This window comes from Fusarium solani (assembly GCF_023522795.1).
Source record: "Fusarium solani strain SB1 chromosome Unknown bctg00000010, whole genome shotgun sequence".
NCBI classification, from domain to species: domain Eukaryota; kingdom Fungi; phylum Ascomycota; class Sordariomycetes; order Hypocreales; family Nectriaceae; genus Fusarium; species Fusarium solani.
In genome coordinates, this window is record NW_027072147.1 from 2,584,521 (window position 1) to 2,600,321 (window position 15,801).

The 15,801-nt window shown below is 52.6% G+C and overlaps 3 protein-coding genes across 3 annotated transcripts; 1 reads left to right on the top strand and 2 right to left on the bottom strand.

Moving 5' to 3' along the window:
- Positions 1-64: 64 nt before the first annotated feature.
- On the bottom strand, positions 65-4,853 carry MRS44_014902 (uncharacterized protein; the record flags this gene model as incomplete). Its single annotated transcript, XM_065618591.1, has 7 exons — positions 65-347; positions 453-651; positions 691-767; positions 1,697-3,097; positions 3,175-4,149; positions 4,219-4,613; positions 4,674-4,853. The coding sequence occupies 7 exons, from the start codon at positions 4,851-4,853 to the stop codon at positions 65-67; spliced, it is 3,510 nt and encodes a 1,169-aa protein (XP_065474663.1).
- A 383-nt stretch (positions 4,854-5,236) lies between these two features.
- Positions 5,237-12,141, bottom strand: MRS44_014903 (uncharacterized protein; the record flags this gene model as incomplete). Its single annotated transcript, XM_046277253.2, has 3 exons — positions 5,237-8,055; positions 8,103-8,779; positions 8,825-12,141. 3 exons carry the CDS (start codon positions 12,139-12,141, stop codon positions 5,237-5,239), a joined length of 6,813 nt encoding a protein of 2,270 aa, XP_046127998.1.
- Positions 12,142-12,746: 605 nt separating this feature from the next.
- Positions 12,747-14,194, top strand: MRS44_014904 (uncharacterized protein; the record flags this gene model as incomplete). The annotated part of the gene is made up of 2 exons (XM_046277254.2): positions 12,747-12,960; positions 13,017-14,194. The coding sequence occupies 2 exons, from the start codon at positions 12,747-12,749 to the stop codon at positions 14,192-14,194; spliced, it is 1,392 nt and encodes a 463-aa protein (XP_046127999.2).
- Between the last annotated feature and the right edge of the window lie 1,607 nt (positions 14,195-15,801).

Genomic DNA, 15,801 nt, shown 5'->3' on the forward strand with positions numbered 1-15,801 from the left:
TTCTCCCAGCTGCCACCATACTTGTCCTTACGCTGGATGCTGATTGGACTAAGAAACTGATGAATCAGATACCCGTGAGTGGCGTGGATTCAACAACGTCGAAACTGGCCTTGACAGCTTGCTTTGTCGCATCGAAAAAGGCGACTTGGAAGGCCTCGATTTCGTCCAGGGTCAATTCCTTGGGCTGGGGGTACTTGTCGCTGCAGTGGAGAGTAGAAGGGGCATGCACCTCATCAGGCCATCCTCCAACTTCTAGTGTAGCTATTACGTTCTTGTGGATGAACGGTGCCACGGTGCTCGACTTTCTTCCGTCGTGGCTTAGCTGTATCCCAATCTTCTGGCTCTGGCTGTAGGTGAAGTTGCTGATTCTCTGAAGAGGTTCAATCTATCCGTCTTCTCAAAGACCAATGTCCTGAGGTGTGATGCGGCCTTCTTTCTGGACCGCAGTTGACTCCATAAAAGCTAAGCCCGGACCTCGCTGGACGATGCCACCCAAATGGGCAAGATGCCAGTCTGTGGCGTAGCCGTCCTTGGCAGAGTACTGACACAAGGGGGCCAGGAAGATCCGGCTTTGGAAAGTCACACCCCGGACGGTGAGAGGCGTAAAGAACTTTGGTGTCTCTGTGTCATCCTTGACGCCTGCTGCGGTGCCTTATGGTGGTTATTGAGCTGGAGTGTAGTAGGGGGTACCATCCGCTGCGACATTGTCGATGACGGAGGCTGGAGGGTATGGAATGTTTCGATGGCCATGCTGAACCTGCTTTTGACTTGAATGAATTGCAATTATAAGTTGATGGCTAACTATTCCCTGTTTATTACTTCATTCATATGGCATCATAGACTCATCAGTTCGCCTATATAGAAAAGTTGTCCCAAGCCGGGCGATTCATCATCAAATGAGAACATGCATGTATTCATCTCAACATATAACCGGCTTCAACTTACGCCGAGTGCTGGGTAGTTCAAATCATTATTAACCCATTGCTACTTTCGGCATCATGGCATTTCGCCTACGGCTCAAGGGCTAATGATTATCAAACCGATGTTTTCACACTCTACTGGCGCATCTATCCCATCAAGGGCCGGGCTTCAACTGTAACAAAGAACACAATATTAGCACCTCATAGCATCGTCTAGTGTTTTCACTCCAAGATCCCTAGTCTGGTAAAGGATATAATGTCAATCGCAGGCTTCAGAATAGCCTCGTTGACGATTGACGGGTGCGAAGGGGTACACGTGACTTTACACACGTGATATCAACCACCTCTGTTTTGACGTCTTGTCCTTTTCTCACCACTACAATAAACCACCTTCTTCACTCTCGAACCTCTTTCTGCCTCAAAGGGACCTGAAGTGATGGTTCCTCACATCATTTGCCCCATTCAAGAGCCCAGCGGTGCGAAAACCAAAGGGACCGTCTCCAGCCTGTCCCTATGGCTGTGTTGCTGACCCAAACACATCGAAGCTACAAGGCACTGAGACCTCACAAACAAGTTTCGAACAATATAAGCAATGTGAATTAATTAAACCCCCTAATGAAAATACCCAGCATAGAGTTGTTGAAACTTGCCACAAAACTCGAGTCAGTCGACCCGTGCTCTCCATCTGTTGCCTCACATCCCTCCTAGCCTAGCATCAATAACTGGCACTCTAGTCAATGTCCTTCTTCAGCCTAGACCAAATCAATTTGTTATACAAATCAATGTCCACCGGACGGACGTCCTCCACATCAATCGGCTCGTCAACCAGCTTATGAAAAGCTGCGACGTCACCCACATGCATGCTAAGCTGCTCATCCGAGGGTAGATCAGAAGACTCAAATCTGCGACCGCCAGATAGCCTGCTTGACTGCAGAATCAGTTCAATCGAGCGAGTGCCGTTGGGGAATTCCGTGTGCTTCAGTAGTGCGTTGAGAACAGTCTCATCCACATGTATGTCCTTGGGGTCAGCCTTGAAGTGCTTTCTCAGCTGGCCTTGAAGCAGCATTGCTCGTCGCATGACGAACATTACGTCGCCCTCGTCGCTTTTATTCGGTCCCTTGACGTTGATGTGTGCGCTCAATCTGCTTACAAAGTCGGGTTTCTTTGCCTTCTTGTCGTCGTTGGCCAGCATCCGGGCGGCCAGCTCGCGGACGTTCTTCTCGGCGGCTTTCCTCGCGTCGGTTGCCGTCTTGACGGCTTCCTTCTCAGCTTCTCTGCCACTGACGGTTGCCTTCACGACGGCTGCCTTCTCGGCGGCTACCTTGTCGCGGGCTTCCTTCTTGGCGGCTTCAAGCTCGGCGGGTGCCACCTCTGTGCCATATTTGAACTCGCTGAATGTGCTCGAGGTCCCACCTATAAAGATAAAGATGGCTCGTCCTAGAGGCCGTACGAAGCCTGAATCCAGGAACTCGCCATCCTGCATAGGTGCCAGGAAGTACTTCAGCCAGCCCAGATCTTTCCCATCGAAGCCGGAATCAAATTCGTCGAAGAGCACAACTGGAGTCTCACCCTTCAGTGCCGTGTCCCTGACCTTGTCGAAGACGCGAACCAAGTCTGAGTACTGCAAAAACTGGGAAAGATTGGCTTCAATCGGCTCCCAATCCTTGTCGTGGTTGAGCAACGCCTTGATGACTTCCTTCACGCCAAAGGATTTTCCAGCACCTGGCTGCCCAAAAACGGCAATCGATAGCGGTTTCTTCACCTTGTTGTTCAGATACTCATGGATCACAGCGGTAGTGGATCGGTAACCCTCAATCTCTATTCGATCTGCCGTCTGCACAAACCCGAACTTGGCAGTTGGAATGCTGGCTTTGAGGCGGTTTGTCCCCAGCTTGACAACCTCAGCAGCGACAGGATGTCGCTTCTGTTCGAGGAGACTGAAAAGAGACCAACCCTTCTCTTTTTTGGTCGCCTCTTGATTGCCCGGTTGTTGATCGTCCCGCACATATCCGATCCTGTACTGTTCGCCCATCCTGTCTTGGTCGCCATATATGACCTTGGTCTTGGAAGTTTGGTAGCTGTTGACGTCCTTGGATAGTTGAAACCGTCGCCATCCTTGCAGAAGCCTGTGGATGCGAAACGATGGGACCAGACGATGGCTAACTCGATAGCCGTTCCTAACTGTGTACGGCCCATTTTCCCAGAGCGTGTTTTGGGATGTCTGGCGAGAGATGCAGCCAGCCCGGCGACGAACGCCAGGTGGATGCCCGACATCTGTCCACGATAGGGCCGCAGAAGGTCACCCTCAGCCATGTTCGGCACCATGTGGAAGACGAATGAGCGTGGTTTGCGGTCAAGGCTTGGTCGCAGGTGGAGGACGCCTTCATAGCCACAGCGCACGAGCAAATGCACCCCCCTTTTCATAATGCCGACTACTCGATCTTTGCCACCCTCCTTCTGAGCCCCCTTTATCTTGTCGTTGATTCTGCCGATTTGTGCATGGAAATCCTCCATTGTCTTCTCCCACGATATGCCACGAGAAATGCGAATTCCATCGGCGCGAAGGTCGTCTGCGTCAATCACGACGATGGTCGAGAGGCCTTGCCGTGCGGCGCCTACAAGGGCTTCAATTTCGGCCTCTGTAACGGCCTCCAGTTTGGCCTTTGTGTCGGTTTTCACGTTGACAACCGTAAGGATGCCCCTTTGAGCCTCTTCAAAGGCTTTTTGTTTGAGTTCTTCAACAGCTTCCCGTTCGGCCTTCGTACGGATTTCCTGCTTAGCCTCTTCAAGGGCTTTCTGTTTGAGCTTTCCAAAGCGTTCCAGTTCAACATCCTCAAGGGCTTCCGGTTTGTTCTTTGCGAGATCTCCCAGTGCGGCAGTTGCAAGGGCTTTCAGTTTGGCGGCTGTAAGGACTTTCAATTCAGACTCTTCAACGCTTTTCCGTTTGGTGTCTGCGAGTGCTTGCTTTTCATCGTCTGTAGGGGCACGCTCTTCGGCCCTTACAAGGACTTGCCGTCTGAGGCCTTCGAGGGCTTGCTGTTCGGCGTCTGCACGGACTTGCTGCTCGACCTCTGCAAGGGCTTGCTGTTCGTTGTCTGTAATGACTTCCACTCCGGCCCTTGCAAGGGCATTCTGTTCGTCGTTTGTAAGGGTTCTCTGTCCGGTGTGTGCAGGGCCTTTCAGTCTGCCCAAAAGGATCTCATGTCTGGCCTCTCCAAGACGTTTCAGTCTGTTTGCAAGGATTTGTTAATTAAAGTTTGCAAAGACTGTATCCCAAAGCGTCCCAGACCAGAGAAACGCATGCATCTGATAGATCAGGGCTTCGGCGCGAGGATCCAGAACAACATCCCCTCCATCGCCCTTGTTAACTTCAGAGTCATCTAAGACGATGACCTTTGCTGGAGGCACATCGTTGCCTGCGTCGTTGATGCTAGGCGTCTGCTTGGGTTTCTTGATGGTAGACTTCTTGACGATTTGGGGCGAAGAACCGTGTTTGGCCTCGGCCAGCTCGACGACCGAGTCAAAGTTTGGAGAATTCGCAGCAGCTTGGACGGCTGGCCCCAGAGTATGACGCTGTACCTTCCAATCATTGTCTTGTGGTGTCAATAGTCGAACCATGAGATCAACTCCGCCATTCACAATGTTTGCTTTGATCTCCGATGAAGGGCCGTCCACTGGGATCGTGAGACATTCCTGAATTGTGGCATCTCAACAAACCAACACAGTGACACGAAACACTGGAGATCCACTGACATTCTCACAAAGGTTGACTGTTGGCAACGGCAACTTCCGCTGCTCGTTAGGCCGGATACGGATAATTTTGTCCCTTGCTTGCACCGTTCCAGTTTGGGCAAGCCGAAATTCGGGGAGATTCGATTCAAAGCCCAAGGAAATGCCGGGGCGGCAGTCTGTATGAGAGAATGAATTTTCCATTGTCGTAGACTGAGGCGCATGGCTTCTTGGGCTGGCTGGGCTAAGACAAGGGACGGGCCACCCCTAGATTGACCACGCTATATCGTTAGATTTGGAGATCAAGACGCATATCTTCTACGGCTGGTTGGACTGAGACAAGGGACAGATGTCTCGGCCAACTCTTGATGAACCATTCGATATCGTTGAATACCGTCAGAGTCGTAGATGGATGTGCATGCCTTTTAGGGCTGGCTGGAGTGAAACAGACCCTTCCACTGACAATCCTATATCACAAGTCTTGCAGATTGCGGCGCAGCCTTTTAAGGCTGGCTAGTCTGAAACAAAGGACGGATGTCTCGGACCCCCTCAATTAACCATGCTATGTCTTACAACTAGAGATTGCTTCATGCAAGCTTGTCCATATCCTCATTGGGCATCCAATGCGACCCCCCAGCACACCGGTATCCACCACCCTGCTTGATCCAGTGATATCCGGCTGGGCATATTCCCATCATCTTGAGCTTTGCCTTTTGTGCCTCCACCTGCTTGCGTCTGTCTTCTTCGGCAAGGATCTCCCGCACGAGTCTCTCCCTGTCCGCGTCACTGGCGTTCTTCTGCGCTGTCTTGAGTCGGTGGAGCTCTTTCTCCTGTTGAACTTCCTTCTCCTTGTCTCTTTGAAGCTGTTCCCAGACTGCATCACTTACACCGGGGTCTCGGATAGTCTCTCCATCCGCCGGGCCGAGATCAGATTCTTCGTCTGATTCATCGTCACTCTGCTGCTCCTGGACTTTTGTTGAGCTGCTGGTCTGAGTAATGGGCGCAACTCTTGGTCCGTCCTGTCGTGTATTTGCAAACTGCGGAGCCGAAGGCTTCTTTGCATTGGCCATCCTTCCAGCACGCTCAGCCAACATTTCGTCAAGAGTGGTATGAATGAGAGACTCGGTGATTTTCAAAGTCGCAGAGGAAAGATCAACTTTGCGGAAGGTCTTCTTGGCCAACTCCTTGACGTCCCTGGCATTCGCCCAGCCCTCTTGCGAGGAGAGCATTCGGAACTTGCTCTCCAGCTTTTTGATGAACCGCCAATGAGGTTTCTCCAAGCATGAAATGTCCATGGGCCTCTTGGCCTTGAGCTCGGCTTTCCACCCTTGCAGTTGACTCGTCATTAGCTTGATGCAAGCCTCCGGGCCAAGAGGATCAAAATCGATGCTCTCCGGGAACCGGCTCGTCATTCCGGGGTTGATGTTGAGGAGAGTGTTGATGTCTTCGACGTAGCCAGCCAAGATGATGATGAGCTTGCCGTGGTATTTTGTCTTTGTGACACAGTCGACTAACTCATCCACGGCTTCCTTGGCAAAGGAGTTATGCCCAGACGCCAGACGATACGCCTCATCGATGAAAAGAATCCGTCCCAGTGCCTTGTCGAGAAGTTGCTGCACCTTTGGCCCAGTCTGTCCAACATACTCGCCGATGAGATCGGTGGCAGAGCATTCGATGACTTCTGTGCTGGCCAAGAAACCCATATCGTAGTAAACTTTGCCCATCTTGCGTGCCGCTGTCGTCTTGCCTGTCCCTGGCGGCCCGCGGAACAAGAAGTTGTAGGGAATATCGGGGTCGATATCCAACGCCTTGGCGTGACGCACACGGGTCTGATAGCTTTGCAGCACCGAGATGAGCCTGTCCCGTCCGACGTCGCCCTCGAACAGTTTCTTGACGTCAGTGTCCTCTCTTTCAGCTCTGTCAAAGTCCGCATCAAAGTCGATCGCTTCCAGTTTACCGTGTCTCTTGACCTTGCCCTTAGAGGCACGCTTCTGGTGGCTTGCCTGAGCTTCGTTGAGGAGAATGTCAATGGCACCAGCGTTCCCAAAGTTGGGACGGTTTCTTTCGCGGCGGAGGACGTCAAGAGCTACCTCCTTTGCTTTGTCAGTTGCCGAGAAACCTGTCTTGCCTAGCTTCATGTCGAGGATCTTGGCAAGGGCAGTGTCGTCAAAGTCCTCAAAGACAAATGCAGACGAGAGGGGGAAGCGTCGGCTCAAGCCCGGGTTGACGTTCTGAAACATCTCCTCCATTTGATCCTTGTAGCCAAGGAGGAGTACACACCGGTCCTCACCCGGTACACTTTGAATCTCGGCCACGATGGTATCCACAACGGCGGTCTTGTAGATGTCACCGCCGGAACCATTTTTGCCTCCTCCTCCGTAGAGACCGTATGCTTCGTCGATGACGAGGACTTTCCCAACCGTCGAGGCAAGGATGCCCTTTGTCTGGGCCTCGGAGTGTCCAAGGTGGGCTCCCACAAAGTCAGCTGGGCTCTTGACTACAACCTCGCCATTTGACAGAAGTCCAAGGTCTGCCAGGATCTTGGCGTACAGCTTGGCGACAGTTGTCTTGCCTGTTCCGGGGGATCCGAGAAAGACCTTGTTGAGGGAGAACTCAACCAGGGGCTGCTCATCTAACTCGCGCTGGTAGTTTGTCTTGAGCGTGTCCATCAGCATCTTGAGCGCATCCTTGACTTCCTGGAGTCCGATCAAGCAGTTGAGTTCTCGGTATGCCTTGTTCTTGGTCAACGCTTCAGATGGCTCTGGTCCGATAATGTCTTCTCTGGTGAATAGCAGATCGTCTGGAGTACGCTTAGCTGTTCGTTCCCTCCGGATTCTTGCTGCTTGTCTGTCGGTAATGAGTTGAAGACAGTTCTCGACGGCGCGGGCGTTTCCAAAGCCATTCTTCCCACGACCATGTCCAATCCTTCGACAAGCGATGCGGAAGAAGCGTCCGTCTGAACCCTCCTCTACCTTCATCCTCCCATTGAACTTTCGATGGGTCTGGAGTTGGAGGATGCTCAGCAGTTCCTCGTCTGTGTAGTCTTCAAACTTCATCTCAATGGGAAATCGACTTGGGATGCCTGGGTTGTGGGCAAAGAAGGATTCCATGTCCTTGCTGTATCCCGCCAAAACAAAGACAACCTTGCCTCTCTGGTTCTCGACTTCCGCCAGCAGATAGTCCAAGACGGCCTTACCACCAGGACTATTGCCGGAAGTGAGCTGGTAGGCCTCATCAATGAACATGACACCTCCGCCATTGTTCATGATCTTTTCGAGAAGTTGCTCGCAGCCGGATACGCCCATGTTGGCCAGCTTCGAGCCTGTCACTTCTTCGAACGAGTTCCCAGCGATGGCTCCAACAGAGGTGAGGAACTCGCCATAGATGCGGGCAACGGTTGTTTTACCTTGGTAAGTTAGTCAAGTTCATTGTGTGTAAGAGGAATAAGCTTACCGGTTCCTGGGTTCCCAAGGAGTGAACAGCTAAATCTCTCTCCGCTCAAAGAGAAGCCTTGGCGCAGTTTTGTGTCCACCTTAGACTTCATAGAGAGCATGCTGTCCTTGACGGCCTCAAGCCCAATCATGCCCATGAGCTTGTCCAGGGCAGCATTGCTGGCGCCCTCAGTCTTCTTCATGTTTTCCCATTCGCTAGCAGCGCTAGAAATGGTGTTAAACTGAGGTGGAGGAACTGGAGTCGCTGGCTGTGCCGAGTTGGTTTGCTGGGCCTTCTTGATCTTATCCAAGTTGGCTTCAGTCTCTCGAAGCGCCCTCAGCTCTTCCTGCTTCTGCTTCAGAGCTTCTGCTTGCTGCGCCTTTTCCGTCTCATACTTCCTGGTACGACGAAGGTGATCGATCTCATCGTCCATGTCCTGTAGATCACGGCGGTATTTGTCTTGCAGCTCCTGGCGCTTCCTCTCGAGCTCCAAGTTGCGAAGGATTCTTCGACGGTTATCTTCATCTTCTTTGGCGCAGGGTTTGCAGCCACCAGAGGTATCTCCACAGGGGACTTTGGACTTGTGACCTCTGGGACATGTTCGCTCGACTCGTTCTTCGCACACAATTTGTGAGTGATCCTGCAAGTGATGGCACCGTCTGCTGCAGGTGTGTTTGCCGCAGCTCAGCTTGACACCACTGTGCACTGTTAGGCAAGCTCATATGTGTGAGACTCAAACTTACCAAGGCTCTGCACATCCTCCATCAGGACACATGGCATGAAAGTCTCCTGGGGACTTCAACAACATGGATGTCTCCGGATGACGTTCGCAGAAAACAGGCACACCATCAAACAGGCACTCATTCTTCTTCAGGGCGTCAAAGTACTCTGTCCACATCTCACCTCCCTTCTTGCTCTTCATAAAGGTGTCCATGTTGCCAAAGATGATCAGTCCGTTGCGAGCTCTCGACAAGAGCACCACCAAACGTTCGCGGGCCTGAAGGAAACCTATGTCACCAGATGCATTGCTGCGAGTTAAGGACACGATGACAATGTCGCACTCTTCTCCTTGGTAGTTGTCGATGGTGGATAAACGAAGCGACTTCTTGTTCACTTTGGCGCTGGCTTGGGTGAGCAATCCGGCTCTCACGAGTTCATGCGAGTCCAAGTCGTTGAGATATGGATCAGTCTCCTGGCGGAGAATCCCCTTCAAGAGGAAGAGCTGACCGAGGTATGGCGTGAGAACAACCATGTTCTCGGTCTTGTATCCCTGTTGGCCCAAGAACTTGACCATCTTCAAAACCATGTCCGCTTCGTGCTGGTTTCTCTTGCTAGCCTTAGCTGTAGGATCACGTCGCTCAGCCACATCTGCCATCGAATCCTCGGGGTGCTGGTGGTGCACAAACGTGACTCTGCTCTTCAGACCTCGGATAGGAGGGCGATCGTGGGTGGATGGCATGTCCTTCAGCTCAGGATAGGCCAGCATGCGTGGGTAGAACGATATGTCTGGGTGACTGCGATGCTGCTCCTGGAGGGTCGTAAAGTGACGGCCTTGACAGACCAATCTCTCAAAGAGAGACACGTTCAAGTCGTAACCTTCTCCCTTTTCCTTGGTGAGCTTGTAGTCGCCGACCTTCGGTCGCAGTTGCTTGTGATCACCAATGAGAATGATCTGCTTGACAGAGGGACTCAGAGCCGTGATGACATGGGCTTCGAGGATTTCTCCGGCTTCCTCGACGAGAATGACATCAGGGTTGGCCGTCTCGATGATGGACTGTTGCATCGCTGCAGCAGTTGTCGTGCAGGCAATGATGCGCTTGTCCTTGAGGACCCTTCTTGCACTTTCATTCCGAATGCTTTTTATCTCGGCTTCAATCCGTTGGTATCGTTTGCTGAGCTCGACAAATGTGGCTGCCTGCTCTTCGCGAACAGCATACCACCACTGAGCATGAAGCTGGTGCCTCTGTTCAGGCGAGAGCCCCCAGACCACTCGCGCCGCCGGGTCTAGTGATGCTAGAAGCCCGCCAAACTGGGTGACCGGGGCGCCCTTGTGCCAGAAGTCGTACAAAGCGTCTGGCGTGAGAGCCTTGTTGTTTACCCCGACTATCTGGAAGCCGTCATCTTCGGGGACTTGGAATGCTGCCCAGGCAGGAGTGAAACCATCGGAAAATTCCAGGTACTCAATGATATCGCTCGAATCAATATGTCCTGATAGCTTTTTGCAACAACTCTCAAGTTCGCTGCAAACGGATGCCGATTCTGCCTGGAGCATGTTGCGAATGGCCCTCTCTTCTGGGGTCAGCCAGTATCTCTTCTGCTGATCGTACTCTCTCAAAAGTGTGCTCTTGGTGGCGTCAGTGAACTTGGAGCCAAGACGGACCATCTGATCGGGACTGGCACCCATTTCCATGGCATCCTCCATGAACTGATCCAGGGCGTGGTTCGTGTAGCTAAGAACAAGGATGCGATAGTTTGTCCGGCGAAGGATAGCTAGCAGGATGAGAGCGCCGATGAATGACTTGCCCGTTCCAGGTGGACCTTGTATCAAGGCAAGTGTTTGGTCTAGCCCGTTGATGAAGGAGTCGAGCTGGGCGCCTTGGAGATAAATATCCTTCTTTAGGCGTAGGCTCGCTGGCATCTTGGCCTTCATACCATGAGCAGAACACGCTTTTAGCTGCTCAATCAACAGGTCCAGTGCCTCCGGCCTGGTCTCATCTTGAGAAGGTTCCTCAGAGTCGATCAGTTGGCCCTCCAGAGGCAGTTCCGTCATTGCCTGGAGCCGCTTGAGGATAGGCTCGTAGGCAAAGGTGGCCGTATCAACAAGAAGAAATCTCAACCGTTGCTGATCGGGGCCCCGGAGAGCCCCAAGTGCCTTGCCCAGACTCGAATCATCGGTGAATCTGATACCAATGACTGGGGGAGTCTGGGTGAGGTTGTGGATGTCCCTGACGAGTGATCCAAAGGCAATGATGTCTTTGTCGCAGCAGAGAGCGCCAAATGAATCGTGCTTCATGAACTGCTTGGTGTCCTCCAGAAATCCCTTCTTGCCACCCTTGGGGAGCTTCTTTGGGAAATAAATGCCCTGGTTGCATGCAACGTTGAGGGTATACGGAGGACTGGCCCTGGGCCTTTGCCCACTCGCGCTGTTTCCACTCACGTCATTGAGGCCTACCAGGTGCAACTGCGATAGAGCAATAGGCTTGCGTTTACTCTTCTTCTGGCCCGTGGCGGCCTGTAGATCTTCGCGTATCTCAGAGAGCATGTCCTCCCGAAGTAGGCGAAAGAGCCAGTCGCGGTAAGCAGGGCCTCTCGTGTCCTTGGGCGTGTCAAAGACGTCAGCTAGCCGTTGCAGATAGGGCTCAACGGTTGATAGAAGTTCATCCGAAGTGGGATAGATGGAGATCTTGCGAAAATCTGCATGGTCGTTGTCGTGGCGTCCCCCGGGACAGACGCCGTTGGATGCGACGTTGGGAAGAGAAAAGGCGCTGAGGACTTTTTCGATGCGGTAGGCGATCTTTCGGGCCTCAGGCGATTGTGATTTGAGGAGAGATTTGTCCTCCATCAGGTTTCGGACGCCGATCTGATGGGCATCGAGACTCCCGCTCTGATCAGATACGATCTGGAGGCAAAGCCACGCGAATGCTTCCAGCCCAGCATCGTCAAGTTTGCCACTGTAATATATGGGCAGCAAAGCAGACCAGAATGTAGCTGGTTCAAGAACAGCAGATAGAAGTTGTCGAAGGAAGCGACCATCGTTGAGTGATGCGACGCCAGGGTCCGCAAGAGCATGGATGAAGGGCAGGGTAGTTGATGTGATGAAGTCGGCACCCAAGTCGGCTCGCACAGCTCTCTCAAGAGCAGTGATACCAGGCGGGTTGGAGATGAGCACTTCGACACACTTGACGGCCGTCTTTTGCTCGCAAAAGACTTTGCAGCCTTGGAGGTATAGCTTGGCAGAGTGGCTGTTGGCGATTTGTTGCTCGCCTTTGGTGATGGCCCAGAAGGACTTGATCAACTTGGCAGCACGAGAGCCCGGTCCTGTCTGAGTGTACAGTACCATGATGTGCGGTGCCAAGATGGTTGGTTACACGGTAGATTTGATGGAGAAGAAAAGACAGAGACAAGTAGGATAGGAAGAGTATGTCGAGAGAACGACCACAAAGAACAAGAAGCAAACAAGCAAGAAAACGTGAATGCATCCTCTCTTTGTACTGCAACTGCTCATTCACCAGAGCCTTGAGGCATCAATCTGCCTTGACGTACAAGCAAGCACCGCCCGGGAGGCCCACCTGGGGCCGGCCGATATAATGCAGGCGGCCGGCCCTCCTCCCGGCCAACGGAGGTGCTCATTCGCTGGCTGTGATGCCAACGGTCGGCCTCCCACATACAAAGACCCACTGACGTGTTGGTTTGACGCAGTTGCGAACAACGGCCAAGAGATAGGGTATCAAAGTGTATTTAATGCAAAACCGGTGGAAGCAACGGCGGAGGATGCCTAGATGTGGTCGGCCTCCTTGAGTGACGTGGTGCGGGTGAATGTAGATAAAGACGTGCGTTCTTCTGCCTTTGATCATTATTTTGCCAGACAGACCGAGCATATCATAAACACATCTATCATAATTCCTTGTTACGGCTCTCTACCAACCTTCTTCTGTCATCTTGAACATGAACCCTTGGCAGCGTACCCGTGGGCGGCCTCAACAACCGCCGGCGGTCACGCCTTCACCATCACCACCTCTCGGCGATCTCATTGAGAACATCACCAGAGACGACCTGGATGTCACTCAATACGAGTCCGACCGTGCAGAGATCTCAAACGCAAAGCTCATTGCGTCCTATAACTGGGTCAGCGCTTCATCGCCAGAGATCATTGTCCCAGGTACGTCTGCTCTCATGTAAACGTCGTCTACTCTCAAGCATCTCTGACTCTTCCAGGCCAACCTCCCAGATGGACGCCTCCCAGAGTCTCAAAAAGACTTCCATGGGATACGGGTGAATACTACCGTGACATGAACGCTGCTTCATACCCGAAGCACCCTTTGGAGCCAGCCATTATCTCGGTGATGAAGATGAACCCCAAAGCCATGCCCGTCAACATTGTCGGTTGTGGTAGCACAATCGGCAACCTCTTGCGCTTCGCTAGAGGCGTTGATCTGGACCGTCCATTCCGCATTCTTGTCGAACTCGTCGGTGATACTGTGCATCTGATACGACGAGAGAACTCCCCTAAAGAGCTGATTCCGGGGGTCAGAGGTTATGGCCATACTTTTCCAGAGGCATACACCACTTGGGATTCTGCCGTCAGGCGATCCACATCTCACCAGAGAATCATGGCGTATCGTCTTGGTGGTCTTGACATGATGGTCCGGTTCGAAGGTGATGGTTTCATCAAGGAGTCCAAACCACAGCGACAACAGAGTCGTCCCTTTACGGTGGCAGACGCCCTCGCTGAGGTCAACGGCCTGGCCCTCACCAAGCCTCTGCCAATTTTGACTCGCGATCTCAAAGTCTCTGACGGAGGTGAGACTGTCCCTCAAGAGACCATCTTTGACCTCAAGACCCGATCAGTCGTGGCTAGGTTCAGAGACACTCTGGGTGATCAGCTCCCGCGATTGTGGATTTCTCAGGTCACGCAGTTTATCCTTGCCTACCATGAGAAGGGCCTCTTTCAGAATGAGAACATCGAGATCAAGAACGTCACAGAAGACATTGATAAGTGGGAAGAGCTCAACCAGCCATTGCTCAAGCGACTCGTTGCTCTCCTCCACCTCATCATCGATCGTGCGCGTGCATCCGGCGGCAAGATTGAGCTCGTGTGGTCAACCAACGGTCCTCTCGAGATTCGCAAGCAGCTGCCAGGCGCGGGCGACGTTCTATCTGCCTCTGTAAGAGAGGAATGGGAGGCCTGGCTGGGCAAGGGGAAGACAAGTCTTCTAAGGCGGAGAAGAGGGACTCGAAGTTCGGCCTGGAGGAACCGACGAGCATGGAGGAATTTCTCACTGGACTTTCTGGAAGTGGCGGATACGAGAGCGATGATGGTGGCTGGGATTATACAGCCTGCGATAAGGAGTGCGGGTATTGCGGAAAATGCCCGTATTGAGGCGGAGGAGTAAGCAGCTTGGTTAGCAATTCCTTGTGTGATGACGAGTACAATTATCGTGTATTGTACGCAAGGACGAAGAGATTGAATGAAGGGGTACGCCCTAACGAATACTGAATACGCGGAGTATCAGAGAATGTATTGTAAACGAGAGCAGGGATACGGATATGAACACATTGACGCAGCAACCTCATTGTTAAGCGCTCCCGTGCCATGGAATAATTACTTGGCAATAGTATCCCGGGACACCAAACTAACGAGGCACCGGATGGATCAAATGCCGTCATGTCTTGCTTGCCCTGACTGAGTCGTCCCGGCTACAGGGTGAGACTCGCCTGATGCTCAAGGGAGCCGATGTTCGGGAACCAACCTCCAAGTTGTTCTACCGTTTGACATACCGACGCTATCCTCGGTCGACATTCAACAATACTATTTTAGCGTATCGTTGCTAGTGACCTAGGACAGGGAAAAAGAGATCCGGACTACTGGGATAGAGCAGGGCCAGAACTACTCAACTACCATCTGTCTTCACGCCGAGATTCAAGCCATGAATGTCATTGAAGCCATGTCAGATCACCTCCCATGATGATCAACTCTCGGATCGCCGGGAGCAGGAATACCCTATATCCGTCCGTGCCACGCAACGTCTCAAGAATGCGCACGCAAGACGTTTCACGGAGCCCGCGGATCGTAATGTGGACGGTAGATCTCGGCGAGGCAGTGCAAGTGTCTGGGACAGGAATATGGATCGACCAACAACCGACGCACGTCTCGTCTCCTCTGGCGCGCGCCAGGGCGACTTATTTAGGGCCACCATTGAACTCTGGGGAAGCTACCGTAGGTGACTTGGCGCCTGGCCAAGCTTTTCCGGTGGGTGGGCGATTGGGCGTGGCTCTGCTCAGGGTGAAACGCGACAGAAATTGTAGATCTGGCAGATCAGCTTTCTCCTTCGTCTGAGGATCTTTCCGTCTGTCACTGTGTCCGCTATCCTAGACGAAGAAAGCTTGTACTTGCTTCACTCGAGACACTCCTCGATTACGCAAGCCCGTTCCCACTGTTGGCGGAGGGCACCGTATTGACTGGAGGAATGGTCTGGATCCCGGCAGAGTGGACCGGAGCTTTTTTGAGGGGGCGAACCGACCGTGGACGAGCCCTTTTTAGGCACAATCGATGGCAGCTCGAGACTATCCCCAACAAGGCTGGAGGTTGGGGAGCAAAAGCTCATGATGCATTCTAGAAGAAGAGGTCATTCCCCTCGTGATGACCCTTGTTAATATCTGCGGCTCTTTGACGGGGTCCAAGGTGACGGATATCCGACAGAGCGTGAGAATATGAGCGGTTTGAACGGCCCGACGGTGCAGAACTGTTAGAGATCGGCAAGTGGGTGTCGACAAGAGGAGAGAGTTTGACGGAACAGAGTGGGTGGTGTCGCGCGTCCCGTCCCAGCGGACGAAGCCTCAACTGGAAAGGTTGGCTTCATCTGCAGGTAGGCATGTTTGGAAGTATGCTTCTTTGATGGTCTTGAACTCTGGGATTGTTAATTTTTTGTGGGAGACGTGATTGAGTTGCCTGATGCATCACACCATGGATGGTCATGATGATGGCCTTTGCTTTGTGCCA